A 27649-nucleotide genomic window follows, 5' to 3' on the forward strand; every position below is an offset into this window, starting at 1 on the left:
TGCTTAAAAAATATTCAAATAAATGCTGTTCTTTTGAACTTTCTATTCATCAAAAATCCTGAAGGAAATGTAGCACGGTGTCTACAAATACATGAGGCAGCACAACGGTTTTCAACATTTATAATAATTTTAAATGTTTCTTGAGTAGAATGATTTCTGAAGGATCATGTGACACTGAAGACTGGAGTTATGATGCTGAAAATTCAGCTTTGCCATCACAGGGATGGCATAGAATATTAAAATAGAAAATAGTTATTTTAAATTGTAATAATATTACTGTTTTCACTGTATTTTGGTTCAAACAAATGCAGCCTTGGTGAGCAGAAGAGACTTCTTTTTAAAAACATACAATATTTTTTATAGTAGTGTAACAATTTTTTTCCTGGTAAAAACTGAATGCTTCTCGTGGCGTTAAACATGTGCATAATGTGACAATGTTTAATGTTTTAAATGTTCATTGTTATACTGTACAGTGTACTATTTCACATACTATGCTGCACAGTATGCAGTAAGCAGCATCTCATCTATATTAGCTTCTAAGAACATGTTCAGCAAGTGTGCTGTCAGTGGGATTTGATGTGTTACGGAGGTTAAATGTTGGTAAGATCACAGGCTCATTCTCTCAGCTGAATGCTGAAGGTGAAGGGTTTGCAGTGTGGAGAGAGGGCAGGGGTAACCAGAGACGCTGTGGAAGGGAGGGTATTTTGAAACAATGACCCAATGTCCTCACTCAGGGAATGTGCGTAGGAGACTCACAGCTGAAGAACACAAGGGGGTCAGAAGACAGTTCACTCTTCTCCTTCCTGTTCAGCGCTTTCTGGTCTTTGACGGGATGGTGGGAGTTTGGAGCTTTTGGGCAACAGCTAGAATGACTCAGACTAACATCCTGTGGAATGTGGTTAATGTTGCATTTGTTGAATTATGGAGTGAGTGTTTTGTTTTGTGGTGTGTGCAGATGTAGACGAGTGTCGTGACCAGCCGTGTCACGCCCAGGCTTTGTGCTCCAACGGTCCGGGATCTTTCCAGTGCCAGTGCCAACCAGGATACCATGGAGATGGTTTCCAGTGCCACCCTCAAAATGGTAGTTGTTTGCGTATTTGCTTTTTGATGTTGTTATTTAAAAAGAAAGTTCTGTCATCAGTTACCCACTTTCATTTCGTTCCAAACCCATAAGACTTTCGCTCATCTTCTGAACACAAATGAAGATCTTTTTAATGAAATCGGAGAGATTGCTTTCACTCCATTGAAAGTCTGTTCACCCAAAACTCTGACTCTTCAAAACTTTTATAAAGAGATCATAAAAATATATTAATCGAGTGGTTAAATCCTAGTCTTCTGAAGGGACACAAACGCTTTATATGATTTAATAGAGTTTTATTCACATATAAACATTGATCAGTGAACATAAACAGAAGCTCAACCGTAGTTGCTTGATGCGTAAGAACTAACCAAATTAGTTCTTGCAGAAGTTCAATGCTCGGCTGTGAGTCACTCACACAGCCTGTGACGCGCGAATTAACCTCATTGGTTCTCGCATGTCAAGCAAGCATGCTTGAGCTTCCGTTTACCGTATTTGAGCGCTATAAACATGTTTGCTAATCAATGTTTATAGGTGAATAAAAGCTAAATTAAATCTGTTCATTGTATCAAGCAATCGTTATTCTTCAGAAGACTTGGAATAAACCGCTCGGTTCATATATGAATTTATTTTACGACCTCTTTATGAACATTTTGAACTGTCAGAGTTTTGTGTTAATAGGCTTCCAGTGGAGGGACAGAAATCTCTCAGATTTGATCTTTTTTTTTATTTGTGTTCCGAAGTTGAACGAAAGTGGAACAACATGAGGGTGACTTATTGATGACAGAATTACATTTTTTTGGAGAACTAACCCTCCAAGTAAATTCTATATTCTCTGGTACGTTTACCTTGAAGGTCGTCCCAAGACCCAGTGTGAGCAGCACAGAGACAGTCTTCAGAGTGGAAACGGTGGTGTTACTCTGGTGGGAGGCTTCATCCCTGAGTGTGATGAGGAGGGTCAGTACAGGCCTCAGCAGTGCCACGGGTCCACAGGTCACTGCTGGTGTGTGGACAGTAGGGGGCAGGAGAAAGCGGGAACCCGAACTCCACCCGGAACCCCGAGAAGAAACTGTGACGAGCCTGGTTAGCATGTCTACCTGAACTTGAAGTTTTTTTGAGAAAATTGTCATAGTCCTCTCTCAATAGGTCACATGTCCTATTTTAAATACTATTTCTAATGTTTTTTACTAATTAATTGTCTTTGGATCTGTTATAGAGAGGTAGCAAATGCTTTTTTTGGGGGGGGGGGGGGGGGGGGGTCAGTTTTAAAGTTCTTAGAAAGAGTTTCTTCTGCATTTATTTAATCAAAAATACAGTAAAAAACTGTAATATTGTTAAATAGTATTACAATTTAAAATAACTGTTTTATGTAATTTATTCTTGTGATGCAAAGCTGAATATTCATCATCATTACACCAGTCTTCAGTGTCACATGATCCTTCAGAAATCATTATAATATGCTGATTTGATTCTTTTCTGAATAGAAAGTTTAAAAGACCAGCATTTATTTTAAACATAATATAACAGTGTAAAACAATGTAAAAGCCTTTACTGTTACTTTTGATCAATTTTATGCGTCTCTGCTGAATACAAGTATTACATTCTTTAAAAAAAAAAAAAAACCTTACTGATTTTAAACTTTTGAATGAGAGTGAATATCCTTGGTACAAAACTCCAGATTCTACTCTTCTGAAGGAAGTCTGGGAAAACAAGCCCTGAACCTTAGAGTTTAAGGAGGATAGGATCAAAAATGTGAAGAGATACAACTTTTTCTGTTGTAGACACGTATTGCATTCCTCTCTGATAAATATAGGATTTTAGGGAAGATCAAGGGTTGTCAAAACCACCTGTGTTTACATGGACAGTATTAACATCTGGAATATTACTATCAAAACAGATCATTCTTTAACTTTATTGGAGTTTAGAGTTAGGCAGCTCTTAAACTTGCACAAAACCTTTCATTTCTTATAAACAAAGTGTTGTGCAAAGGAGTGTAATGGGGGAATAACAATCCCTTCTGTATCTCATGTGCATCCAGGTCATCTCAAGACCCAGTGTGAGCAGCACAGAGACAGTCTTCAGAGTGGAAACGGTGGTGTTACTCTGGTGGGAGGCTTCATCCCTCAGTGTGATGATGAGGGTCAGTACAGGCCTCAGCAGTGCCACGGGTCCACAGGTCACTGCTGGTGTGTGGACAGTAGGGGGCAGGAGAGAGCGGGAACCCGAACTCCACCTGGAACCCCAAGAAGAAACTGTGACGAGCCTGGTAAGAGTGCTGTATGCGGCCACCTCGTCCTAACAAGTCCTATGTTTCTAGTGTCAAGCATTTTTTCAGATTTGAATAAAACCAAAATATTGCATTATGGATAAAGCAATAAAATCACAGCCAACTGAATATACAGCTATGGAGTGGGATTTTGGCCAAATGGGATTATACTGTGGATGGGGCTGCTACTCTAAGCTATCAAACTTACAAGTTGGTACCTGGTGAATATAAAAGATAATAAAATCCCATAGAATTACATCACAGGTGGGCCATTTGCCATATCTAGAGAGCAGAATAACAATCCCTTCTGTATCTCATGTGCATCCAGGTCGTTCCAAGACCCACTGTGAGCAGCACAGAGACAGTCTTCAGAGTGGGAACGGTGGTGTTCCTCTGGTGGGAGGCTTCATCCCTGAGTGTGATGAGGAGGGTCAGTACAGGCCTCAGCAGTGCCACGGGTCCACAGGTCACTGCTGGTGTGTGGACAGTAGGGGGCAAGAGAGAGCGGGAACCCGAACTCCACCTGGAACCCCAAGAAGAAACTGTGACGTGCCTGGTAAGAGTGCTGTACGCGGCCACCTCATCCTAACAAGTCCTACGTTTCCAGTGTCAAGCAATTTTTCAGGCTTGAATAAAACCAAAATATTGTATTAAAGGGGTGGTATAATGCCCTTTTCACAAGATGTAAAATATATCTATGATGTCCCCAGAGTGTGTGTGTGAAGTTTTAGCGCAAAATACCCCACAGATATTTTTATATAGCAAGTTAAAGATGTCACTTTTTGAGGGTTTGCAAAAACGCACCGTTTTGTGCCTGGCCCTTTAAATGCAAATGAGCTGCTGCAGAGGGCGGGGTTTCAAGAGCTTGTGTCTGTTAGCAGCTGCTGTTACCTGACACACTAAAATGACAGAAACTGTTCTGCCTTTAATGTTAAAACGGAGTCAGACAAAGATGGAGAGACTCAAGAAGAAGTGACAACATGTAGAATGCAACAGGACGTCTCTGAATGGTTAGTTGATGAATTTATGTTGCTGATGTGGAGTTAACTATCTTCAATTAGGATATTCTGTCATGATAAATCTATAAATTGCTCATATATGAACTGTTGTGAGATGCACACAGAGTGACTTTCTATTGCATGTGAAAAGATGGATGCTAAAGTTTGAGCTGACTCACAAATGTACTCTTATACAACAACTTTTCCTCTTCTCAACATGGACTGTGTGTTCCCGGGGGCGGGGTTTATGTAAATTCTAGGGTTAGTGATGTCACTAACCCGAGAGGAATGTTGTGTAGTCCCAACCAGCCGTTTGTTGTAGTCCTTTTCTTTAAAAGCAAATATCTCACTTTGCTTTGAACTTTGAGCGTTGTAACTTTGCAGATGTTGTTTATGCTCAAACAGCAACATTACACACTAACTAAAGTTAGAAAAGTGAAATCACACTCAACCACCCCTTTAAGCGATAAAATAACAGCCAATTGAATATACGGCTATGGAGTGGGATTTTGGTCTAATGGGATTATACTGTGGATGGGGCTGCTTCTCTAAGCAATCAATCTTACAAATTGGTACTTGGTGAATGATATAAAAGCGAATAAAATCCCATAGACTTTCATTACAGCAGGGGCTTTAAGGCGCAGGTATACTTCATTTTCCACGTTCCGCTCCGTCTCGCACACAGTCGAGAGGGTGAGCCTTTAAAGTATACTCCTTTTGCCGTGAGCGCAGAAAAACATGTGGACTATCTAGTGGTTTATAAACTCTCAAGTCACTCACTTATGCTCGGTTGTATGCGCACCGTCCACGCAGTCACAAAAATTGGGTTGCACGCGGATAGTGTGCGCAGACATCAGCGGACCCGCCTGATGATGAAAGTTACGTCACGTGGACTGTGCGAAGACCGTCGCGGAACATGGACGGCTGAAGTATACTTTGGGCTTTAGCCATATCTAGAGAGCAGAATAACAATCCCTTGTGTATCTCATGTGCATCCAGGTCGTCCCAAGACCCAGTGTGAGCAGCACAGAGACAGTCTTCAGAGTGGAAACGGTGGTGTTACTCTGGTGGGAGGCTTCATCCCTCAGTGTGATGAGGAGGGTCAGTACAGGCCTCAGCAGTGCCACGGGTCCACAGGTCACTGCTGGTGTGTGGACAGTAGGGGGCAGGAAAGAGCGGGAACCCGAACTCAACCTGGAACCCCAAGAAGAAACTGTGACGAGCCTGGTAAGAGTGCTGTACACGGCCACCTCGCCCTAACAAGTCCTACGTTTCTAGTGTCAAGCTATTTTTCAGGCTTGAATAAAACCAAAACATTGCATTAAGGATTAAGTAATAAAATCACAGCCAATTGAATATACAGCTATGGAGTGGGATTTTGGTTCAATGGGATTATACTGTGGATGGGGCTGCTACTCTAAGCTATCAAACTTACAAGTTGGGTACCTGGTGAATATAAAAGATAATAAAATCCCATAGACTTACATCACAGGTGGGCCATTTGCCATATCTAGAGAGCAGAATAACAATCCCTTGTGTATCTCATGTGCATCCAGGTAGTCCCACGACCCACTGTGAGCAGCACAGAGACAGTCTTCAGAATGGAAACGATGGTGTTCCTCTGGTGGGAGCCTTCATCCCTGAGTGTGATGAGGAGGGTCAGTACAGGCCTCAGCAGTGCCACGGGTCCACAGGTCACTGCTGGTGTGTGGACAGTAGGGGGCAAGAGAGAGCGGGAACCCGAACTCCACCTGGAACCCCGAGAATAAACTGTGACGAGCCTGGTAAGAGTGCTGTATGCGGCCACCTCGTCCTAACAAGTCCTAAGTTTCCAGTGTCAAGCTATTTTTCAGGCTTGAATAAAACCAAAATATTGTATTAAGTAGGGGTGTGACGAGACACTTATCTCACGAGACGAGACAAAACACGACATTGGGTTCACGAGAATAAGACAAGACTAAATTTTTGCACAATATTTTACAGAAATCCTCAATGACAAAATTTGATGACTAGAAAAATTGTCTGCAGGTGCATATTGATTTAAAAAAAACTAATAATCGTGTAATGAATGTCATTTCAGTTCTACTTTATGAGTATGAATTATCAAATGCCTTGAAAGACAACAATATACAAGCACTGTAAAAGGGTTTTGCCACAAACTCAAATGACTGTACATGAATTATGAGCTTCCAGAACTTCTGATTGAGGCTATGTGTGACCACCTAATTGAACTCCTTTCCACAAATTGAACATAGAAAAAAAAACAGTATAAATAACAAAAAAAATAAAAATAATTTCTTAGTCTTATTAAGTGCAAACAATAAGTGCAACTGCAACCTTAATAAAAGTAGGCTACTCAGTATTCAAGTGCAAACATAGACCAAAACAGAGACCAGAGCCACAACTACACAGTCCAGAGATAGGTTTGATATTGGGAGACGGGCTATTGTATTTTGCCTAATTTGCGCGTATCAGGGAGCCTGTGTTTTACTTTCACTTTCAGATTGGCGATCTCATGTACTCTGTGTATATGGAGTGGCGGTGCTGAGCGCGCATTCAACAAGATAAGGCATTTATTAGACATTTAGGCTCTGATGTGCAACGAATCCTCCGCTATCGTCACACGATCAGTGAACTGCGATTCGGGCTGCACTGTGTGCGACTGCAACTCGTGCTGGATGTGAATTTAGCGGTGGCATATTCTATGCTAATTTCACCCTCATCCTCATTTTGGTCTAATGGGATCTGTTCCTAGACCCTTGACCCGGGTCTGCTTCTCTAAAGCCGGAGACTCACTTAACGACTGTAAGGCCGATTATGAATGTAATTTGATACTTACGACTGATCGAGCCCAAACGCGCTGAGTCAGAGACAGTTGCGTTCAATCTGTGTTCACAGTCAGTGTTTAAAATCTGCTCCAGTCAATGGAAACAGTCGGCAAGTGTGTTCAGTTCAATCTTAGAATGTTTCAGCTAGTCGTTAAGTTTGTCCCCGGCATAAGTAATCAATCTTACAAGTTGGTACTTGGTGAATGATATAAAAGCTAGTAAAACCTCATAGACTTTCATTACAACTGGGGCATTAAGGCCCGGGTATACTTCATTTTCCACGTTCCGATCCGTCTCGCACACAGTCGAGAGGGTGAGCCTTTAAAGTATACTCCTTTTGCCATGAGCGCAGAAAGATACGTGCGCTATCTAGGTGTTTTCAAACACTCAAGTTCCTCAAATATCCGCAGTTGTATGCGCACCGTCCGCGCAGTCACAAAAATTGGGTTGCACGCGGACAGTGTGCGCAGACATCAGCGGACCCGCCTGATGATGAAAGTTACGTCACGCGGACTGTGCGAAGACTGTCGCGGAACATGGACGGCTGAAGTATTCTTTGAGCTTTAGCCATATCTAGAGAGCAGAATAACAATCCCTTGTGTATCTCATGTGCATCCAGGTCGTCCCAAGACCCAGTGTGAGCAGCACAGAGACAGTCTTCAGAGTGGAAACGGTGGTGTTACTCTGGTGGGAGCCTTCATCCCTGAGTGTGATGAGGAGGGTCAGTACAGGCCTCAGCAGTGCCACGGGTCCACAGGTCACTGCTGGTGTGTGGACAGTAGGGGGCAAGAGAGAGCGGGAACCCGAACTCCACCTGGAACCCCGAGAATAAACTGTGACGAGCCTGGTAAGAGTGCTGTATGCGGCCACCTCGTCCTAACAAGTCCTATGTTTCTAGTGTCAAGAAATTTTTCAGATTTGAATAAAACCAAAACATTGCATTATGGATTAAGCAATAAAATCACAGCCAATTGAATATACAGCTATGGAGTGGGATTTTGGTTCAATGGGATTATACTGTAGATGGGGCTGCTACTCTAAGCTATCAAACTTACAAGTTGGTACCTGGTGAATATAAAAGATAATAAAATCCCATAGAATTACATCACAGGTGGGCCCTTTGCCATATCTAGAGAGCAGAATAACAATCCCTTCTGTATCTCATGTGCATCCAGGTCGTTCCAAGACCCACTGTGAGCAGCACAGAGACAGTCTTCAGAGTGGAAACGGTGGTGTTCCTCTGGTGGGAGGCTTCATCCCTGAGTGTGATGAGGAGGGTCAGTACAGGCCTCAGCAGTGCCACGGGTCCACAGGTCACTGCTGGTGTGTGGACAGTAGGGGGCAGGAGAGAGCGGGAACCCGAACTCCACCTGGAACCCCAAGAAGAAACTGTGACGAGCCTGGTAAGAGTGCTGTACGCGGCCACCTCATCCTAACAAGTCCTACGTTTCCAGTGTCAAGCAATTTTTCAGGCTTGAATAAAACCAAAATATTGTATTAAGCGATAAAATCACAGCCAATTGAATATACGGCTATGGAGTGTGATTTTGGTCTAATGGGATTATACTGTGGATGGGGCTGCTTCTCTAAGCAATCAAACCTTCGAGTGGGTACCTGGTGAATAATTTGATAGCTAATAAAATCCCATTGACTTGCATTACAGGTAGCCATATCAGCAGTTGCATTAAAAACACTCACACAGCAATATTAACTATTTTTCAGAAATGTAATGCCAAGATAATGTAACACAAAGTATAGTCTAATAAATGTACATACATTTTAAAAAAAAATGAAATGGAACACATTAACAACTGCATAGCAACGCCCTGGCAACCATCCACCATAAACTAGCATCATGGCGCCAACTTTTGCATAGGCTACACATCTAAAACACGTCTGACATGGTCTCCATCCAGTGTCTGGTGTTATAATTGTAATATTGCTTGCAAATTATGGGCTTTCTACTTTGCTAAGCAGTTTCTTATCATGTGTAAGCAATCACTATAATCTGTAGCAGAGCTCAGAGAGTCCAGCCTGTGTCTCGAGATTACAGAGCATTAGGAAAATATGAGCACTTTCATCCATGTCAACACTGCCAATGAATGTGTCCTCACCACAGTTAAAAATGCCTCCTGTTTTTCTCAATGTTTTATGGCCAAATATGAATCTTGCGAAGAAGTAAAAAAAACTTTCAAAATTAGATGTTAAATGGAAAATGGATAGAAAATAAGCAAACATATTGGTACTATATCTTATTTTTTTTTAGAAGTAGATGTTAGGGGTGCATCTATTATATATAATTATGTTATATATACTTTTATATACAGTATATAGTTTTGTATTTGTATGTTATTTAAACAATTTTTTTTATTATTATTTCAGAATAATAATTATATACACTATATATATATATATATATATACATTTTGTTACATTTAAAATGTATTTTAATTATTATTTTCAATTATTTAAACATATTTTTTATTATTATTAATAATAGAATGAACAATAGCAACAATAATACATAAAAGTAATCATCATAAATTCCGCTCAGTAGTTTAAAACTTTTAAAATATCTGTTAAACATTTTGTTTTTTTTCTTCTGTTCTTTATCATGCTGGATAAATCATTTGCTATCTTCATTTCAGAAATCTCTGTGGTGTGGTGATATATATGATATATATATAGATATATAGATTTCTCTTGAAATATATAGATATGTAAATGTGGTGATTGAAATATATCCCCATTTTGTGCAGCATCAGTAATATGTTTGTGGTTTCCCCTCTGATTTACCCAGTGATAGTGCCTCCAACCCAGCGTCCAGAGACTGTCTGTGAGCGCTGGAGAGCCAGTCTGATGCAGCAATATGGAGGCCAGCCGAATTCCCAGTCCTATCTACCTCAGTGTGACTCTTCCGGCGAGTTCAACCCGATTCAGTGCTATGGAGACAGCAGATACTGCTGGTGTGTGGACCGAAACGGACGGGAAGTACCAGGAACCCGCTCACAAGACGCTGTGAAACCTGCCTGTGAGTGTCGCTCGCTGTGAAATGTACACTAATTATGTGTCTCCATGCTTGAACAAGAAGACTTATGATGCTTCTGTAGTGGTTGAATATATTATTATTATTATGAATAATCTGTATGTTCATAACAAGAGGCGGCAAAATGATTTCTTTTTCAAAGCTAAAACAACCAATCTTCTACCGTCTAGGTATACCTACTGTGGCCCCTCCCACCATGCGCCCTCTGCCACGCCCAGATGTGACCCCGCCTCCAGCAGGCACGTTCTTGCTCTATGCCCAGGGTCAACAGATTGGAGTCTTGCCTCTCAATGGCACACAGATGGACAAGCAGAGATCTTCAGTGCTGCTTGCTCTACATGTGAGACTTGCACAATATTGAATTAAAATACTGAAGTCTGTGGCTTTGAGAAAAGTATACTAATTCAGTCCTGTTTACACTTTCAGGGCTCTATAGTGGTCGGCATTGATTACGATTGCAGAGAAAGGAAAGTTTACTGGACAGATCTGGCAGGACGGACAATCAATCGAGCCAGTCTGGAGCCAGGATCAGAATCTGAGATTATCATAAATACAGGTATGTTTATTTTGCTAGAAAAAAATCTATGATTTATGGAATGGAACGGAATATCTTTTATATTATATAATCTTTTCCAGCTCTGACGAGTCCAGAAGGTCTTGCTGTAGATGTGGCCCGTAGGAGACTGTTTTGGGTGGACAGCACACCAGACAAGATCGAAACAGCAAACCTTGATGGAAGTGACAGACGTGTTCTGTTCGAGAAAGACTTAGTAAATCCCAGAGCCATCATTGTGGACTCCCCTACAGGGTATGTGCTAATCTTGCTTAAAGATGATCTTAAAGATATCAAAAATCAATACCAGAAGAACACTAATGCTTCTCATTTAATTATATATGTGTGTGTGTGTGTGTGTGTGTGTGTATGTATATACAGTACTGGGTCAAAAGTTTAGAAACATTACTATTTTTTATGTTTAAAAAAAAAGTCTCTTATGCTCACCAAGGCTGCATTTATTTGATCAAAAATACAGAAAAAACATTAATATTGTGAAATATTATTACAATTTAAAATAATGGTTTTCTATTTGAATATACTTTCAAATATAATTTATTTCTGTAATGGCAAAGCTGAATTTTCAGCATCATTACTCCATTCTTCAGTGTCACATGATCCTTCAGAAATCATTCTAATATGATGATTTATTATTAATGTTGGAAACAGTTGTGCTGCTAAATATTTTTATTCATAACCTGTGATACTTTTTTCAGGATTCTTTGATGAATAAAAAGTGAGAAAAAAAAAAACAGCATTTATTTAAAATAGAAATCTTTTGTAACAATATATTCAATACCCTTCAAAAGTTTGGGGTCAGTGATTTTTTTTTCTTTCTTTTTTTGAAAGAAATCAATACTTTTCCTCAGCAAGGATGTGTTAAATTGATAAACAATGATAGTAAAGAATTATATTGTTAGAAAAGATTTCTATTTTGAATAAATCCTGTTCTTTTCCACTTTTTTGTCTTGAGAGTGCCGGATCACTCCGACTGCATCATTATCAGGGGCATCTCTGCTTAATTAATCCAATAATTGGCTGATTTAATGAACCATCGTTTCCCCTCCATCTCCAACTTCCCATGTTTCCTTTACAAGACCAAAAATCTGTTATCTGCTATCGTGAAAGTGCGATTGAGGGGAAGCGAGAGAGGGAGGAGGTCAGGACGTGCATGGGAGGCAGAGAAAATAAGAGGGCAAGGCTACAAATTGGCCCAGATGTTAGTGTTGCTTCAGTGTCTGGCCTGGCTCTCGGGTCTCAGGGGAGGCAGGCAACGTGTGGGCCAGCAACTCCACAAACACAACCATCTGCAACATCTGGAGCAACTGAACTAGTGTGGAGGACAGGAGATATAACACAAACCTCATGGGCCATGAGAATAGCTGCAAATGTGTGTTTGTGTTTGTCGGTGCTGCGATTCGCGCTACGTGCCGTAACGCATAATGTCTGCATGCTTGAGGTGATGGTTCCGATTAACATGCTATCTGGGTTGAAGTCTGATTCATCAGTTGAGAATTTTATAAAACAAATATTTAATCATTCAAGCAGTGTGCAGTCTGCGTTGTTCGCTGCTCCTCTTATAAATATCCCTTAAATCATTTTTTACCACAAATGCTGTGAAATTGTAATTTGATGCTTAGAAATCCTCTGGGAGGAACATAAGTAACATAATTTACGGTTATAAATCTTTTTTGCCCAGTGAGTGATTCAGCATTAAAAATAGTGCTGGCTAGATTTTATTAGTTTCATATGCCATGATTTAAAACATCTTGTTTAAATCAATGCTAAATAGTGCAGAACAGTTTTGTATGTTTCCTGATTTCGCAAAACATGAATTGCAACTCTTGAAAAATCTCAAAACTGTGAGCCATTTTGCCTCCCATGTGTATATCTCAATCTAATTTATATTATTTCAAGCTTTGACTTTACTAATTTGATCAAACTGTTAAACCTATATGATTAAATATGAAAGAATTAGACTTGCACATGCAAGCATGCTCAATTATCAATGATGCTGCTGAATATTTTTGTGGAAACCGTAATACAATTTTACAAATAAATAATTGTATAAATATAAAATATAACTATATTTATATCTAAGTTTATATTTTACAAAAAAGTAGTGCAGTCAAATCAATTTCACGATTTATCTATATAGATAGATACATACACACACACACACAAAACATAAATATTTACTAACATTTATGTATCGCGATTAATCAATTTGACAGGACTAAACAAAAGTCAACCAAAAGTTCCATTGTCATAATGTTCTGACAAGTAAAACTTGATCTTTTCACAGAACCCTTTACTGGACTGACTGGAACCGAGAAGCTCCTAAAATCGAGAGCTCCTCGGTGGATGGACAAAACCGAAGAGTCCTGGTACAGGATGGCATTGGACTGCCCAATGCTTTGGCCTACGACTCCACTACACGCCAGGTCTGCTGGGCCGATGCAGGTATGCGCTAAGCTTTTTGGGTTTTGACATAAAGTCTGGTCCACTTTGCATGTAAATCTGAATTAGATACTACAATAACAGACTGGGACTGAAAAGCTCATTCAAAATTCGTTGATAACCTCTTTTTTGTGTGTTTTGGGCAGGAACCAAGCGCCTAGAGTGTATATCGCCTAACGGGACAGGGAGACGTGTGGTCCAGAGTAACCTGAACTACCCCTTCAGCATGGTCTCCTTCGCCAATCACTACTATTACACAGACTGGAGGAGGTAAAACATAGCACATGCATGTCCAACACAAAATGACCATCAGAATCATAACTACCTATCAGATAGTTCTATTTATGAATGTTCCTATATTCAATTTTTAAAAAGTGCCATGTTGGCAAGTCCTTCATGCTCGTTTCACTTCACGTTCTGTGTTGCACTAGACTTTGTGCTCCATTAACTTCCATTCATACTAAATACAAGCATTAGAGCAATATGATTTGCAGTGAAACAGGAAACGGCTTTTTTATACAATAATATAGCTTTATACCCTTTATAAAGTTTATTATTTGTTTGTCAAGTATGTCATCAATTAAATCTGATCTCATTTTATATTTTGTTCTGTGATGTTTCAGAGATGGGGTCATCGCTCTCAGTCGAGATAGCCAGTCAACAGATGAGTACTTGCCTGATCAGAGATCTCATTTGTATGGAATTACAGTTGCTCCTCCACACTGTTTATAAGGTGCTTACAGATATCAGTGGTAAAGTATATAATCTGTTTAGTTTTGCTAATGTATTTTCCATTTTATATCTATCTATCTATCTATCTATCTATCTATCTATCTATCTATCTATCTATCTATCTATCTATCTATCTACACACACACAATGTACACACACAAGTGCACACACATATTTATATATACAGTTGTAATCGAAATTATTCAACCCCCATTCCAAATCAGGATTAATGCCAAGATTTACAGACTTTCAGCTGTTTGCATTGAACAAATCAAACAAAAGTAATTGAAATAGCTCAACAACAAATGTTTCAAGTGGTTTCCCCAAATTCAACTGAAAATGCAACTTTTAATGACTTCTGCAGTCTCAAAATTATTCAACCCCTTCGTGGCAAGCATCTTCAGTACTTAGTAGAACACCCTTTTGCTGTTATGACTTGCTGTAAGCGAGATGTATAACCAGACACCAGCTTCTGGCAGTGTTTCTGAGGAATCTTAGCCCATTCCTCATGAGCAATGGCCTCCAGTTCAGTAATATTCTTGGGTTTGTTTGATGCAACCGCCTTCTTCAAATCACACCACAGATTTTCTATGGGGTTCAAGTCAGGTGACTGTGATGGCACTGTAGAATCTACCAGGACTTCTTCTCCAACCAAGCCTAGGTGGAATTTGAGGTGTGCTTGGGATCATTGTCCTGTTAGAAAGTCCAATGGTCCAATGACGTTTTCTACTAGGATTTCCTGATCCTTCAATGAATCCATCTTGCCTTCCACACGCTGCATGTTTCCAGTGCCAGAGGATGTAAAGCAGCCCCAGAGCATCACAGAGCACCACCATGCTTACCTGTAGACAGAGTGTTTTCTTTTCAGCATATGCTTCATTCTTCTTCCTCCAGACATACCGCTGATACATAGGGCCTTAAAGCTCCAGTTTTGTTTCATCGCTCCACAGAACAGAATCCCAAAACTTCTGTGCCTTATTTATGATTTTGAGCTTTTTCTTGTGCTTTTGGGTCAATAGTGGTGTACGTCTTGGAGTTCTGGCATGGAAAACGCATGCTTTAGTAACCTTAGTGCCTGTTGCCACCAAGTCTTGCTGCAGGTCTTTTGCAGTCACTCGAGGGTTTTTCTGAACCTGCCTTCTCAGAAATCTGGTTGCAGCTGTTGATAGCTTCCTTTTTCTGCCCTATCCAGGTAGTGTACTCACTGTTCCTTTAACTTTAAACTTGTGAACTATGCTTCCAACGGTGTCTCTAGGAACATCTAGTGCCTTTGTTATCTTTTTGTATCTTGTTCCTTGTTTGTGAAGAGCAATTATATCTTCTCTTAACTTTTTGGACCATTCTTTTGCCATTAGTGATGAGTCTTTCATGAACGATCCGTTCATTGCGTTTGTCACGTGACAAATGAACGAAAGACTCGGAAATTAAAGTCATTATTTATGTTCCCTGTAAATTATTTTTGACTGCATTATAATGATTTCTTAATTCAGAATATGATCAAGATTGCGTACGTGGATGTGTTCGGGGAATTTGCCTGTTAAAAGTATAACATTTAAAGCCCCTTAAATGAACAAAATGACTCGAAAAAAGATTCGTTCATTTTGATGAACGATATCGAACAAGAGAGTCAGTAAAATGATCCGAACTTCCCATATATTTCTAACATGCAGTCAAACGTGACACTCGACAAACTTAGCCAGTTCAGATATTTCATGTGTTCTAGCTCAAGCACACCTGGTGCAACTAATGAAGCCCTTGATTAGTTGCATCAGGTGAGCTTGAGACAACACCTGTTTTGCAGATTTGTGTTGTTGTGAGGGATTCTATTCAGGGGGTTGAATAATTTTGAGACTACATAAGTCATTAAAAGTTGCTTTTTCTGTCAAATTTGGGGAAACCACTTGACACATTTGTTGTGTTGAGCCATTTCACTTACTTTTGTTTGATTTGTTCATTGCAAATAGCTGAAAGTCTGTACATTTTGCTAATAAACCTGATTTGAAATGGGGGTTGAATAATTTTGATTACAACTGTGTATATATATATATATATATATATATAATAATATATACATATATTATATGAACACAGACTTTTAAGTTAGATGCAATTAATCGATTTGACAGCACTAATATACAGTAATGCACTCTGTAAATGGGCTTCTGCTAGTGTAGTTTAATAACCTAAAAGTGCACGTTTACCATGTAGCAAAATGTGGGTGACCTCTTTTCAAGCACATAACAGGATAACATTTTTCAGACATGAGCTGTCAACTACAGGCACTTAAGAGAAAAGTACAAGGCACCTGCCTCCAAATCACTGTAGTTTTGACAGAGGCGATGAAACACTGGTGTTGCAGCGGTACTGCAACGGTACTTCAAAGCATTTCAGTTCTTTAAAGACCAGAAAACACTCAAACAAGATCAGAGTAAGAGTTTGTATATCTGTACTAGCATATGAAAGCAGGCAATTTCCCCTGCTAGACAATGAAATGTTTTCACATTTGTCCAAACTTGGCTTTCTGTTAAAGGTTTCCGACAAGCGTCCCATTTTGTGTTATAGGGAGACATTAATAACAGAGCCAGCGTTACATGGTGCTATTTTGGGCGAGCGTTTGGAGAGCTGGTGCTGTGGGAATCGCGGCGGAGTCGTGGACCAGGAGAGAGCGGATCGCGGAACCCGCAAGTCTCGACAAACGTCACCGTCAATGCCAAAGTGCAAATTTACAAACATGAAAGCGTGAATATTTTCTCAAAATATTTTTGTAAATTTGTTTTATACCTCATTTCATTCTACTGTATTTTTGTATGTGACTTTTTGTTATAAAAAAAACCCTAACAAATAATAATAATAAAAAATACCCTCAGAGTTTAGTTGAGTAATTTGTATGTTAATAAAAACACTAAAACAGTATTTTTGGGGGAAAAGTAAAAAAAATATAATTCCTTTGAACAACCAAAGTTGTCTTTTACCAATCTTAATTTTTTAATCCTTTTTATCTTTTGTAAGATGTGATATTTATAACAATAAAATGTGACTGACAACTTTAATATGCCTGCTTGCATTATTTTTTGGCTCTGCAGTGATTATTTTCTTGAATACAGTATATGCACAGTTGGAGGTATAAAGTTGAATTTCTTTCTCCAGGGGTAAAACAAACAGAGTCTGGCCATAAAACTTTGCTGCGTTGCATTAAGGTTTATTATGCAACAAAAAAAAGAGTCCAGCTTTTTATTGTAGCCTATGTAAAATTTCATAAGTGCATTTTTTTTTTTTTTTACAGGGGAAAACAAATGCATAATAAAAATAAAAAAATCCAGTTTGGCATTCCCACAAAAATGCCTTGAATTCAAACAAAATATCTGTGGTGTGGTTAATGAAAACAAAGCTTGTCTCGTGAAGAAGGTCTCTGCAGCAAGGTCCTGGCAGGACGTTTTTATCTGCCCACCTTTCCGAGGCGGTGGTCTGTCTTGGGGTCAGCGATGATGGCCTGAACTGCCACGATAGCCTCGTTGATCTTTGTTTGTAAATCTCTGAGCTCCTCGATGTGAAGCAAGCGAAGAATTCTGGCCGCTTCGTTCAGAGACGCATCTGGAACGATGAAACATTCTTCGTGTTTACAATTCCTCCGAAAGTCAACAGCATATGAAATTGCAAACAGAATGTGCATGCAAACCTACCTCCGGTATCAAATCCTAAAAGATGCTTGTCAAGAGCGACTGGTAAACCCTACGAAAGAACAAATACGCAAATGTTTTGAAACAAACAACCTTTCATTAAGATTTTTTTAAAGAAATTATTACTTTTATTCAGCAAGGATGCATTAAATAGCTCAAAAGTGAGAGTAAAGATTTATAATGATACAAAAGATTTCCTTTTTAAATAAATTGTTCTTTTGAACTTTCAATTTATCAAAGAATCCTATCAAATAAAATGTATCAGTTTCCACAAAAATATTAAGCAGCACAACTGTTTTCAAAATTGAAAATAATAAGAAATGTTTCTTGAACATCAAATCAGCATATTAGAATGATTTCTGAAGGATCATGTGACACTGAAGACTGGAGTAATGATGCTGAAAAGTCAGCTTTGCATCACAGGAATAAATTACACTTTAAGATATATTAAAATAAAACACATATATTTGAAATTGCAATTATTTCACAATATAACAGTTTTTACTGTATTTTTTTATCAAATAAATGCAGCCATGGAAACCATAAGAGATTTCTTTCGAACAACATGAAACAATATTCCCGACTGGCCTTTTTCATTTCAGAAGAACATTGAATGCTCACCTCTTTTGCTTGACTGGCCTTTGCAATGGCGTCAGGGTTCAGGCGTTCCTGAATCAGGATCCTAATGGCCTGTGATGACAAACAAACAGAATAACTTGAGTTTAATTGCACTGGATTCAAACAAATGTTTCATACCGTCAACAAAACGAACCATACTTACTTTAAGCATTACCAAATAGTCATCATGCCGCTGAATTTTGAGAAGATTAGCGAGAGCTGAGACACCAGCCTTAAAATCGGGATTATTAACTAAAGAGAGAAATCACATTTAATATCAGTCCAACATATAATTTAAAACTTTTTTCCCAATGCAAAACTTGTTTGACTTGGTTTAATTACTAATGACAAGAAAACATGATCTCTGAAAACAATGTTACCATAAAAATGCTTGATTTGTGATTAGTGGAATGAAACTACTCAGACCAAGACTATAATAATTTTTTTTTTTTTAAAACAGCAGAGCCCAATATTTTCCATTCAGTGAACCCCGTCGTCCCGGTGTGTCATTATTCAGTTGACATCTGGATGTTTCTTCCAGCTGTGGGTCACTGGCTCGGTTCAGCCCACTCATTGTGGGTTGTGGAGAGAGGTGGGAGTGTAATCGGTTTGTTCAGACATGCTTGGAAAGCCACTTTAGCGATTGAGTTGGTTTCTTTAATCAGCCTCCTCCGTCTCATAACAACAGGACTGGAGACTGGAAAGACGTTTGGGGGAGGGAATACTCACTGTCCAGATTAATTAATGGGTCAGCAGACTTTTGAGCATCATTGGCCTCTGTCGCAGGTTTGCAGTTGCGATATTTCTCGACTGTGGGATGTAAAATAACATAAAATGGTCAGTGCGATGGAAACCAGAGGTTTCAAGTTGGCAAAATTATTTGATGGCATTTTTGGGAACATCTTGCTCTAAACATAAATGGAATCAAGATTGTGCAATCGAATGTGTGGGACAGCTGCAAGCTTTACATTTTATTAAAAAAAAACTTTGCAAATGCTGCCATCTAGTGGTTTGAGATTGAACATAATTGCTAAACAGCTTTCAACGGGGAAGTCTCACCAATAAAAGGACAAAATAGTATGTTACAACTAGTGATATACCAATATACAGTAGTCAACATTTGAAGTGGATCAAAAAAGTTTATCAAAGTTGTCCTAAGACAAGAAAGGGAATTGTTCAAAATTCATGTATAACTTTGATGAAAGGTTTTGATCCACTTCAAATGTTGACTAGTGTATAAGCATGGACGTTAAGTGCCTAATAATTGCCCATTTTGTGCTAACTTGGCAAATTAAAGGCACAGTGTGTAAGTTTCACGCTAGAGGTCGCTTATACAAAACAATAACAAAGGTGTAGCTTGATGACGCAGTGAATGAGTGTGGAATCACGGCAGATGTCGACTGGACTCAGACAGAAATCATGTTCATAGATGAGTTAATGTATTACAGCTTTATTAATTACTGTGGTATGAAGCAGGGCGGGACGAGAGCCTGGGACTTTTTACTTTGTCGTTTTTATTTTGCTTATATGCCGCATTTCACTCTGTGGCTGTATGAGACACTTGATGCACACTGCAGTAAAGTAGATCAATATTAGAATATCATACATCAATTAATAAAAGCTGGATGACTTGTGTTGCTAAATGGCTTGTAATTCATTTGAACACACTGTATGGTGAAGGAAATGCTGTATTACTGTTACTACAAATGAAGCTCTCTCTGATTATGCCATGTTAGCCATTTGACAATATAGTGTTGTCTGATTTACTTTTTAGGGTACAAACATGTTACTCGCGGTAAATCAAGAAAACATAAGACTCAAACAATAAGACTAACTCTGTTGAGCTGTATAACAATGGTTCGTTTTCCATTGATAAATGCATCCAGACAGTTGCTCACCTGTTTAATAAAACACATATTAATGTGTCTTGGTGTTCCAATGGTTTCTACGGAAATCAAGGGTTTTGTGGATATGACATCATTGACAGGTGACGCATCAAACATTACACTGTACACTACTTTTTTTAAATAATTATTATATGTCTATTTGTTTATCTGTCTATTATATGTCTATGCAGCAACATGTAGTCCACAACAAATTTCCTTTCGAGGACAATATACTACTACTACACAATATACTACTACTACTACACTGGTTAAAATAGACTTCTCTGGATTTAAACATCGTTAGAAACATTTGGGAGAATGATATTACACAAATCAACAAATTACAGAACATTTTTCTAGTGGTTTTTGGATATTTTAATCCAAAAATCTGACACATTGTGCTTTTAACATAAGTTTATACCTTCTTCACTGTGACATGGATAAATTGCTTTTTGAAAGTAAATAATGCATAAGTATTCCTCTTATTTTCTTACCCTAACCCACTGGTTTTAATCTCAAATAAATAATCATACCATTGTCTCCATATTCAAAACGAACAGCAAGACCCAGTAGCCAGTCAACGCTCTCTGGTCTTTCCTGAACACTGAATGGACAGTTCACATCTTGAAGGTACTACAAACATACAACACCAATTAATACATAATATTCATAATAATAACGATATAAATTAATTTAGGCATACATATACACTAAACACATACATATGAAAATAAATCTGTTGATGTTAGTTTCACCTTTTCAAAATATTTAGGCCAGTCTGAGCTGGGAATATTCCTGAGATTTCCCCGGTCTTCAATTTTGTAGTGTCTGATTTTTTGATCTTCCAGCCAAACTATGAAATTTCTGAACTCCGTTTCATCTGGGTGAAGTAAAGAGCACACACAATATTAATAATACAATTAACATATAGACTAAACCTAGTTGTAATTGTAAACGATAAATGCTCTTTATTAAACTCTGTTGGTATTCTCACTTGGAGAATTAGGAGCATGAGGTGGCAACACGTCTTTCATTTCTGACAGATTCCTACCTTTACAGTCAAATCCAGTTGGGTTGTGATACTCTAAGGCTGAAAGCTTCCTACGAAACATCCCTCTCACTTGTTAAAACTATTTAAAGAAGTTAACAGATGTATGATTTTGCTAAGGAAGGCACAACCTGCTACAGCCTTCAAATGGCACTGGAACACCGGAAGTAAAATAACCCATATTCTCTGTTTTCAAAATAAAGGTTTGTATTGAGGCGACGTTGATTAATTATTATTTTCTGTAGCCTACAACCACCAGATTTGATCTTTAATCCTTATCACCATCATCTTTATCGTCGTCATCATCATCATCATCATCATCTTCTTCTTCTTCTTAATTTGACGGCACATTTCTCCTGAAATATTTTTTGATATCAGTTAAATTCCAATTAAATTAAGATGCATAAACTTTCCTAAACTGGTTATATTCTACTGGTGATTCGTTTATAAAAATATCTATAATGCATAATGTAAATGAATATGCATATAACTGAGTGAATGAGAAGCGTTTGTTCTGTGGTGTTAATTGAGAATGTGTACCTGCATACACAGATTAATTATTGCTAAATAACACACAGCAGTGTTTGACAACATTCACTATTAAAAGGGAGTATTCTATATGGATAGTCTACTTTTATGCAATGAAAAGGAATTCATAATATTCATATTCATATTTTTTCACATTTTTATATTTAATACTGATCCCTTTATGCGTTTTTTAATATAAATAAAGTATAATGTTGAGTTGAGTTATTTGGTTAAAAAAAAATCTTTAAGTATACGTGACATTTAAATTATTAATTGTATTATTGTCTTCTCATACCTTTTCCCCATATTTCCTCTCCACATTTTGTAATTTGATATTCATTATGTATTGCATAAAAGTGATTGCGTGACAACAATGATAAAATAATAATAATACAAAATAATCAACATTTTGTCTCTCAATTCTGACTTTTTTCTCATAATTCTGACTTTATTTCTTAGAATTGTGAGTTCATATCTCGCAATTCTGACTTTATAACACGCAACTGCGGCTTTAGTTGTATCACGCGATGACTTTATAACTCACAATTTTATTTGAAAACCACTTTTATGTGGCAATTCTAACTTTTTTTCTTCTCACAATTGCAGAATTAGAATCTTTCGGAATCTTTACCGTCCCGAACCGTACCGTACCATACCATACCGTTCTGTACCGTACCGTACCGGCTGCGTTCCAGTCCACTTTTAGACACACACTTGCAAACTTCCCTAAGCACTTCCCCTCGGGGGAATCCCTGCCGCCATTTTGAAGTGCATTCCACTTCATGAAGTGGACGAGGGAAGTTTATATGGACAGACCCTCGCTCCCTCGATTTTGACCGAGGGAGCGAGTCTACTTCATATGTACACTTCAGGCACCTATACGTCCCACAATGCAGTACGATTGTGATGTCACCAGCTACTCGTCTAATCACCACCACAACAAACAACTCTGTGATATATTAATTATAATCTTTTTAATTTAAAACAACCCAAACACACCTATATACATTTGGATGCTGCATTAAACAAATTCTTAAAGGGGGAAAAAAAATGTATAAAAAAAAATCAACTCCATAGCTGATTCTAATTGATCAAGGGCTTAGGACGTTCCAATTCAGCCCAATGCAGTTTCCGCCAGTAGTGGGCACTCGTGCAATGTACGTACATCCGAGTGAACGAGACGGAAGATAGTTAGCAAGTGAAGGGCATGACAATTTTAGACACGAACTCGGGAAATGCACTGCCCCTCGCGGAATTCCCGTCGTCATTTTGAAGTGTGTTCCACTTCGTGAATTGGGTGAGGGAATTATATGGATTTTGACCGAGGGAGCGAGTCTAATCCGATGTAGGCTACACTTCAAGCAGCTCTATATCCCACAATCCCACAAATAAATCGTGCACACAATTGACTTTTTTCTTGCATGTCATGTGTGGGGCTCGGCAGCATAGTGTGTAATATATTAATTATTTTGAGATGTAATTGCATAATACTTGTAGCTACCTTATGTTCACAGTCAAAGTTTATACTATTGATTTTTTTTTTTTCATTCATGTAATTTTTTTTTTTTTTTTTTAACAGCTCATATGCACATTGAACGGTGCATAAAACAAATTGATAGGTAAAAAGGGGTTTAAATAATAAATCAGCTCAATAGTGAATTCCAAGTGTTTGTGCGTTCCATTTAAACCTTATTTACGAGTTCCGCCAGTAGTGGGCACTCGTGCAACGTAAGCAATGACGCACATCCGAGTGAACGAGACGGAGGGAAGTTAAGGCATAAACAATTGGAGTGGAATCTGCAGCCAGTGAGCACGGATCCACACTCCGAAAATCCACCGGATATAGTAGAGCATCCGGGGACTTCTGGCATACTTTTTATCAACATATGCTTTGGGACACACTTATTTGAATCTCACATACTTAGGATGAAAAGTATGGATATTGAGACGCAGGGATCGTTTATTCTATCCTGATCAAGCGTCAACCTTCCGGTCTCTCTTGAATCCAACACGGAAGTGACTTAAACTGCAATTCATCGACTGGCCGCTAGAGGCAGGCTCCGAAAGTCCATCTGACCACCCATGTTAAAATGCCCAACTTTACAGCAGAAAAGAATATGTTTACAGCCTGGTACAAAAAGTGGTTTTGGGCTATATAGCTAATTTTGCCCTTCATGACGACTGTGAGGAGGCTGAATTTTTGTATAACTCATCCGTTTAAATTATATTAAGCCTTAAAGTTCTGCATAAATAAGGCGGGCCACTTGAGTGACAGGTGGATTGCCGCTGATGTCTGTTAGACGTCACGTCACTTCAGCCCTTGGCATCTCTGCCGTTCGTACTTTTCTCGGGATTATTTCAAACATTTTGAAATAATATGGCTTGCTCTGCGATTAATTGTACTAACAGATCGTCCAAGAAGTCTAAGGTCCATTTTTTCCGGTGAGTGAAATTCAAAAATTCTGTTTATCTGTGGTTTTGTTTACTTATTAGGATACTTGTGTGTACACTTTGTACAGCACTTTGGCCAACAGCTGTTGTTTTTAAATGTGCTCTATAAATAAATATGACTGACTGACTAATTATATACAAATTATTTATAATAAATTGTATTTATTAATTTATTTAAAACTTTACTACACTCCAGAATCCGACAGATTGTGATTAGCTGTAGGCTGAAACCATAGACTGAATAAAACAGTCTGAAACGTTGGCATATAATTTAGCCTAAAGTTACGCCTGCATTTCATAAATAGCGTAACATTTAAGTTACTAACACACTATTGGAAGTATTTGTGTCCTCAAAAATATGTGTAGGAAATATGCCTAAGTAACGTTACTCAAGAATAGACAGTGCAGCGGAACAGAAAGAGGACTGTGATGTCCACCACCCTTTCAGATAAAATATATTTATTATGACATTTTTGACACTGTAGTAATTAAAGTTGTATTGTTTGCATGTAAAGTAGCCTGTGAAGGATTTGTCTGTGTAAAGTTTTCCTCTAGGTGATTCCGACTATTTTAGGCTGGACCAATGGGTGCTCAAAATTAAACGACTGAATTGGACCCCTAGCAAGGACTCTCGTCTGTGCAGTGAACACTTCGAGAGTCATCACTTCACCACTGACGCCAGGGTACAGAAACCTTGTTTCATACATTACAAAAAGTCAAGCAACTTATTGGTTGAAATTGGTGAAGTATTGACCATCATACATACATTTACATTACATCACTAAGTATTTGATTAGGTGAAATTAGTGACACACTAGTGAAGTTTAGATTTTAGCAATCAAGCAACATGACCACTTTTTTGCCAACTTTTACATTTCAGTGCATTTAATGCATATAACCTATCACAGAGTGAGAATTGCTCAAAAATTCTCTCTGTGAAATTCATGTTGGAAAAATTATTCTCCAAGTGAGGCCGCAGAACACAGCATGATTCGAAGTGACAGTTATTGAGAAAAGTTACATATTCTTTTTATAGTAATAATAATTTTAATGTGTAATCTGTACTTTCATACTAGTGATAGACCGATTAATAAAACATAAACACATACAGTTCATCTCTGTTATTAATAACAGCCATTAACTGCAATAATGTCATATTTTTTATGTTTCTTGTCATTTTTATTAGGGAAGGACATGCCTGAAGGACACTGCTGTGCCTACCATTTTCTCCTACTCCAAGGGGGAAGAACAAAAGCCAAAAAGAAGACGCTCGGTAAGTATTAATGAGGTCGTAAGTGGCATCCCTATTTCTGCTGTAAATAGTAATGAGGATGTTGCATATGTAGACAATGGGAGTAGTGCCAACAGCCTAGCTGCCAATCAGAGCAATGTCATGACACATCTGAACTGGCCTTTGTTGCTCAAGTCGTCATGCATGATGACATTGCTCTGACAGTGAATGTGTGTGAGGATGTTGGTTTGGGTAGCAGCGTTCACCACACAAATCGGAGTGGAAAACTAGCACACTCAGCATCAGGTCACTCTTACACTATGCCTAGCAGCTCTCTGAGTGATCACTGGTACAACGTTTCAGAATCTTTCCGAAAACACTTAAAAGGAAAGCTTAAAGGACAAGCTATGTGTAGTTTGCCAAAAGCTGAGGTTGAAAAGGCAACAGACAAGGAGACCAAAGGCAAGAGTTTCTTCATTGAAAGGTGTAATCAAAGTGCTTTAGAAGAAACGTATAAATTCAACTGAATGTGCCTCTCTTCTTGAAATTCTGGATGATGTTCCCCGAGAAATCTTTCAGAGAATCCAAAAGAAGAAAAAGTCAGTGTTTTCCGAAAACATGAAGCAATTCGCAAGTTTGCAATACACTGCACTAATATTCTCAAAAGCCCTTTGACTATGTGAGAGAGAAGAGAAGTTTCTCTTGGCTTTGCCTCATCCTCAGACCATATGAAAATGGTACAGTAGCATCTCTGCAGATCCTGGATTTACTGTTGCTTCATTCACAGCTTTAAAATGTCATTTTGCTGAGCAGAAGAAAGTCGGAAAAGACACAGTTTGCTCATTGATGAAATGTACATTCATAATCAAACTGAGTTTGGCGGGGGACCAAATTCATGGCTATGTTGACATCAGTGATGGTGAGACAGAAAATGGTGTGGCAACACGAGCGCTGGTCTTCATAGTTGTTGCATCAACGAGTCTTGGAAGATTCCCATTGCTTACTTTCTTATCAATAGCATGACAGGGCCAGAGAGAGCCAAGCATCATCCGAGAGAGCCTTGTTAGGCTTCATGCAATCGGAGTTAGGGTTGTCTTCTTGACGTGTGATGGACCCTCCCAAAACTTAGCAATGATCAGGGAGCTTAGTGCAAACTTGGGCATCATGGACATGAGACCTTTCCTCATCCTGAGGATCACACACAAAAATCCATGTGCACTTGCTTTATTGCTTAATGTATGGCAGCTTTATAACAAAATAAAACACTTAGTTCCTTTATAATAATACATTTAATATAAATGGAATTGTTAAATGATTGCTATTATTGCACATGAATAAATGATTCGCATTTGGAAGAGTTTATGCGCGTCTGGGCCTGCATTTCCCCTCCCGGACACCAGGGTGCAGCAGAACACATTGAGCTTGTTGGGAAGCAGCAGGAGCTCGAATCGCGTTGTTGCTTTGGCGAACGGCTTTGTACGTACAATACTACAGTGAAGACGTTTAAAACATCAAGAGAACGCATGAAAGCCCCCGTTTGACCGCTGATCTTTATCTCTTCGTAAGTATTTAATTAAACGCTCACAACTCTTTCAATTTAAAGCATCATTTCCTCTCTGTTCCCTCTCATATGTAGCGTGCTAGCACGCATGCGAATGCATAACGTAGGTCTGCGAGTACGATGCTGATGATCAATAGTTTTAAGCTCAGATTTTACAGTAAACCATTAATAAGCGCTTGTGTGCACATGAGATCGCTGTTATTAAATATATTGCGTTGCATTATTAACATGGCGAAAAAATGCAGTGCATGCAGGGGGGTCTGCAGCAGCAGGCATCTCTCAACGAACCTCTCTGAAGTCGTTAGCTTGTGTGGCTCGGGTCCCAGTGCAATGCTGGTGACACGTGTATTGAAATACATGTGAATATGCACCGATAAGGTTCATTATAGTTTATTTTCAGGTGTGTATGTGTTCTAGATGCAGACCTGCGCCTTTCAGCACTCTATGACGTCACGCGCATTCTCAGCCAGGGAACCGGAAATACGTAATTGGTTGGTTTAGCTCTGGCCCCTCTCATTAAAGAATTTTGCCCCCCCCAAACTTTTTTTGCCTCTCCTTCTATACGGATTCGCTACCGTATGTATAATTCCAATTAATCACTATTTATCTGCTAAAGTATTTATAATTAACGATCGAGGAAATATCGATATCAGTGTCAAAAGGGTCCTTCCTACTACGCAGTGCATGT

At 38.7% G+C, this 27649-nt stretch overlaps 3 protein-coding genes across 10 annotated transcripts in view; 2 read left to right on the forward strand and 1 right to left on the reverse strand.

The window, feature by feature from the left end:
* The window catches only part of nid2a (nidogen 2a (osteonidogen)), a 38590-nt gene extending 21579 nt beyond the window's left edge, over positions 1 to 17011 (forward strand). The window contains exons 11-26 of one of the 6 annotated variants that reach the window (XM_082142275.1): positions 956 to 1081; positions 1934 to 2161; positions 3117 to 3344; positions 3673 to 3900; positions 5342 to 5569; positions 5899 to 6126; positions 7790 to 8017; positions 8346 to 8573; positions 9971 to 10201; positions 10387 to 10556; positions 10643 to 10772; positions 10853 to 11024; positions 13075 to 13232; positions 13376 to 13499; positions 13853 to 13981; positions 16524 to 17011. In XM_082142275.1, coding sequence (XP_081998401.1) covers positions 956 to 1081; positions 1934 to 2161; positions 3117 to 3344; positions 3673 to 3900; positions 5342 to 5569; positions 5899 to 6126; positions 7790 to 8017; positions 8346 to 8573; positions 9971 to 10201; positions 10387 to 10556; positions 10643 to 10772; positions 10853 to 11024; positions 13075 to 13232; positions 13376 to 13499; positions 13853 to 13961 — 2816 coding nt within the window. In that variant the 3' untranslated portion in view covers positions 13962 to 13981; positions 16524 to 17011. Of the gene's footprint in view, positions 1 to 955; positions 1082 to 1933; positions 2162 to 3116; positions 3345 to 3672; positions 3901 to 5341; positions 5570 to 5898; positions 6127 to 7789; positions 8018 to 8345; positions 8574 to 9970; positions 10202 to 10386; positions 10557 to 10642; positions 10773 to 10852; positions 11025 to 13074; positions 13233 to 13375; positions 13500 to 13852; positions 13982 to 16491 lie in introns of all 6 variants that reach the window. The other 5 variants (XM_082142274.1, XM_082142273.1, XM_082142276.1 and 2 more) reach the window with 5 other exon arrangements.
* Positions 17012 to 17139: 128 nt separating this feature from the next.
* rtraf (RNA transcription, translation and transport factor) lies at positions 17140 to 21360 on the reverse strand. Its single transcript, XM_082142375.1, has 8 exons — positions 21194 to 21360; positions 20898 to 21022; positions 20676 to 20775; positions 18986 to 19066; positions 18420 to 18508; positions 18260 to 18328; positions 17642 to 17690; positions 17140 to 17552 (listed from the first exon to the last, which is right to left on the reverse strand). Exons 1-8 carry the CDS (start codon positions 21252 to 21254, stop codon positions 17398 to 17400), a joined length of 729 nt encoding a protein of 242 aa, XP_081998501.1. The 5' UTR covers positions 21255 to 21360; the 3' UTR covers positions 17140 to 17397.
* A 2118-nt stretch (positions 21361 to 23478) lies between these two features.
* Positions 23479 to 27649, forward strand: part of LOC309478732 (zinc finger MYM-type protein 4) — a 33963-nt gene continuing 29792 nt past the window's right edge. The window contains exons 1-3 of one of the 3 annotated variants that reach the window (XM_082142414.1): positions 23479 to 24160; positions 24714 to 24852; positions 25356 to 25442. In XM_082142414.1, the coding sequence (XP_081998540.1) occupies positions 24096 to 24160; positions 24714 to 24852; positions 25356 to 25442 (291 nt within the window). In that variant the 5' untranslated portion in view covers positions 23479 to 24095. Of the gene's footprint in view, positions 24161 to 24713; positions 24853 to 25355; positions 25443 to 26075; positions 26962 to 27649 lie in introns of those variants that run through there. The other 2 variants (XM_082142415.1, XM_082142416.1) reach the window with 2 other exon arrangements.

Source organism: Leuciscus leuciscus, assembly GCF_965113295.1.
Source record: "Leuciscus leuciscus genome assembly, chromosome: 17".
Lineage (NCBI taxonomy): Eukaryota > Metazoa > Chordata > Actinopteri > Cypriniformes > Leuciscidae > Leuciscus > Leuciscus leuciscus.

Excerpts from the sequence above, each read along its gene's own strand:
- rtraf (XM_082142375.1), bottom strand. The coding sequence starts at position 21,254 with ATGTTTCGTAGGAAGCTTTCAGCCTTAGAGTATCACAACCCAACTGGA. Across the intron at positions 20,776-20,897 it reads GGCCTAAATATTTTGAAAAG|TACCTTCAAGATGTGAACTG; the intron begins GTGAAACTAACA and ends GTATGTTTGTAG. Across the intron at positions 17,553-17,641 it reads TTTAGGATTTGATACCGGAG|ATGCGTCTCTGAACGAAGCG; the intron begins GTAGGTTTGCAT and ends TCATCGTTCCAG.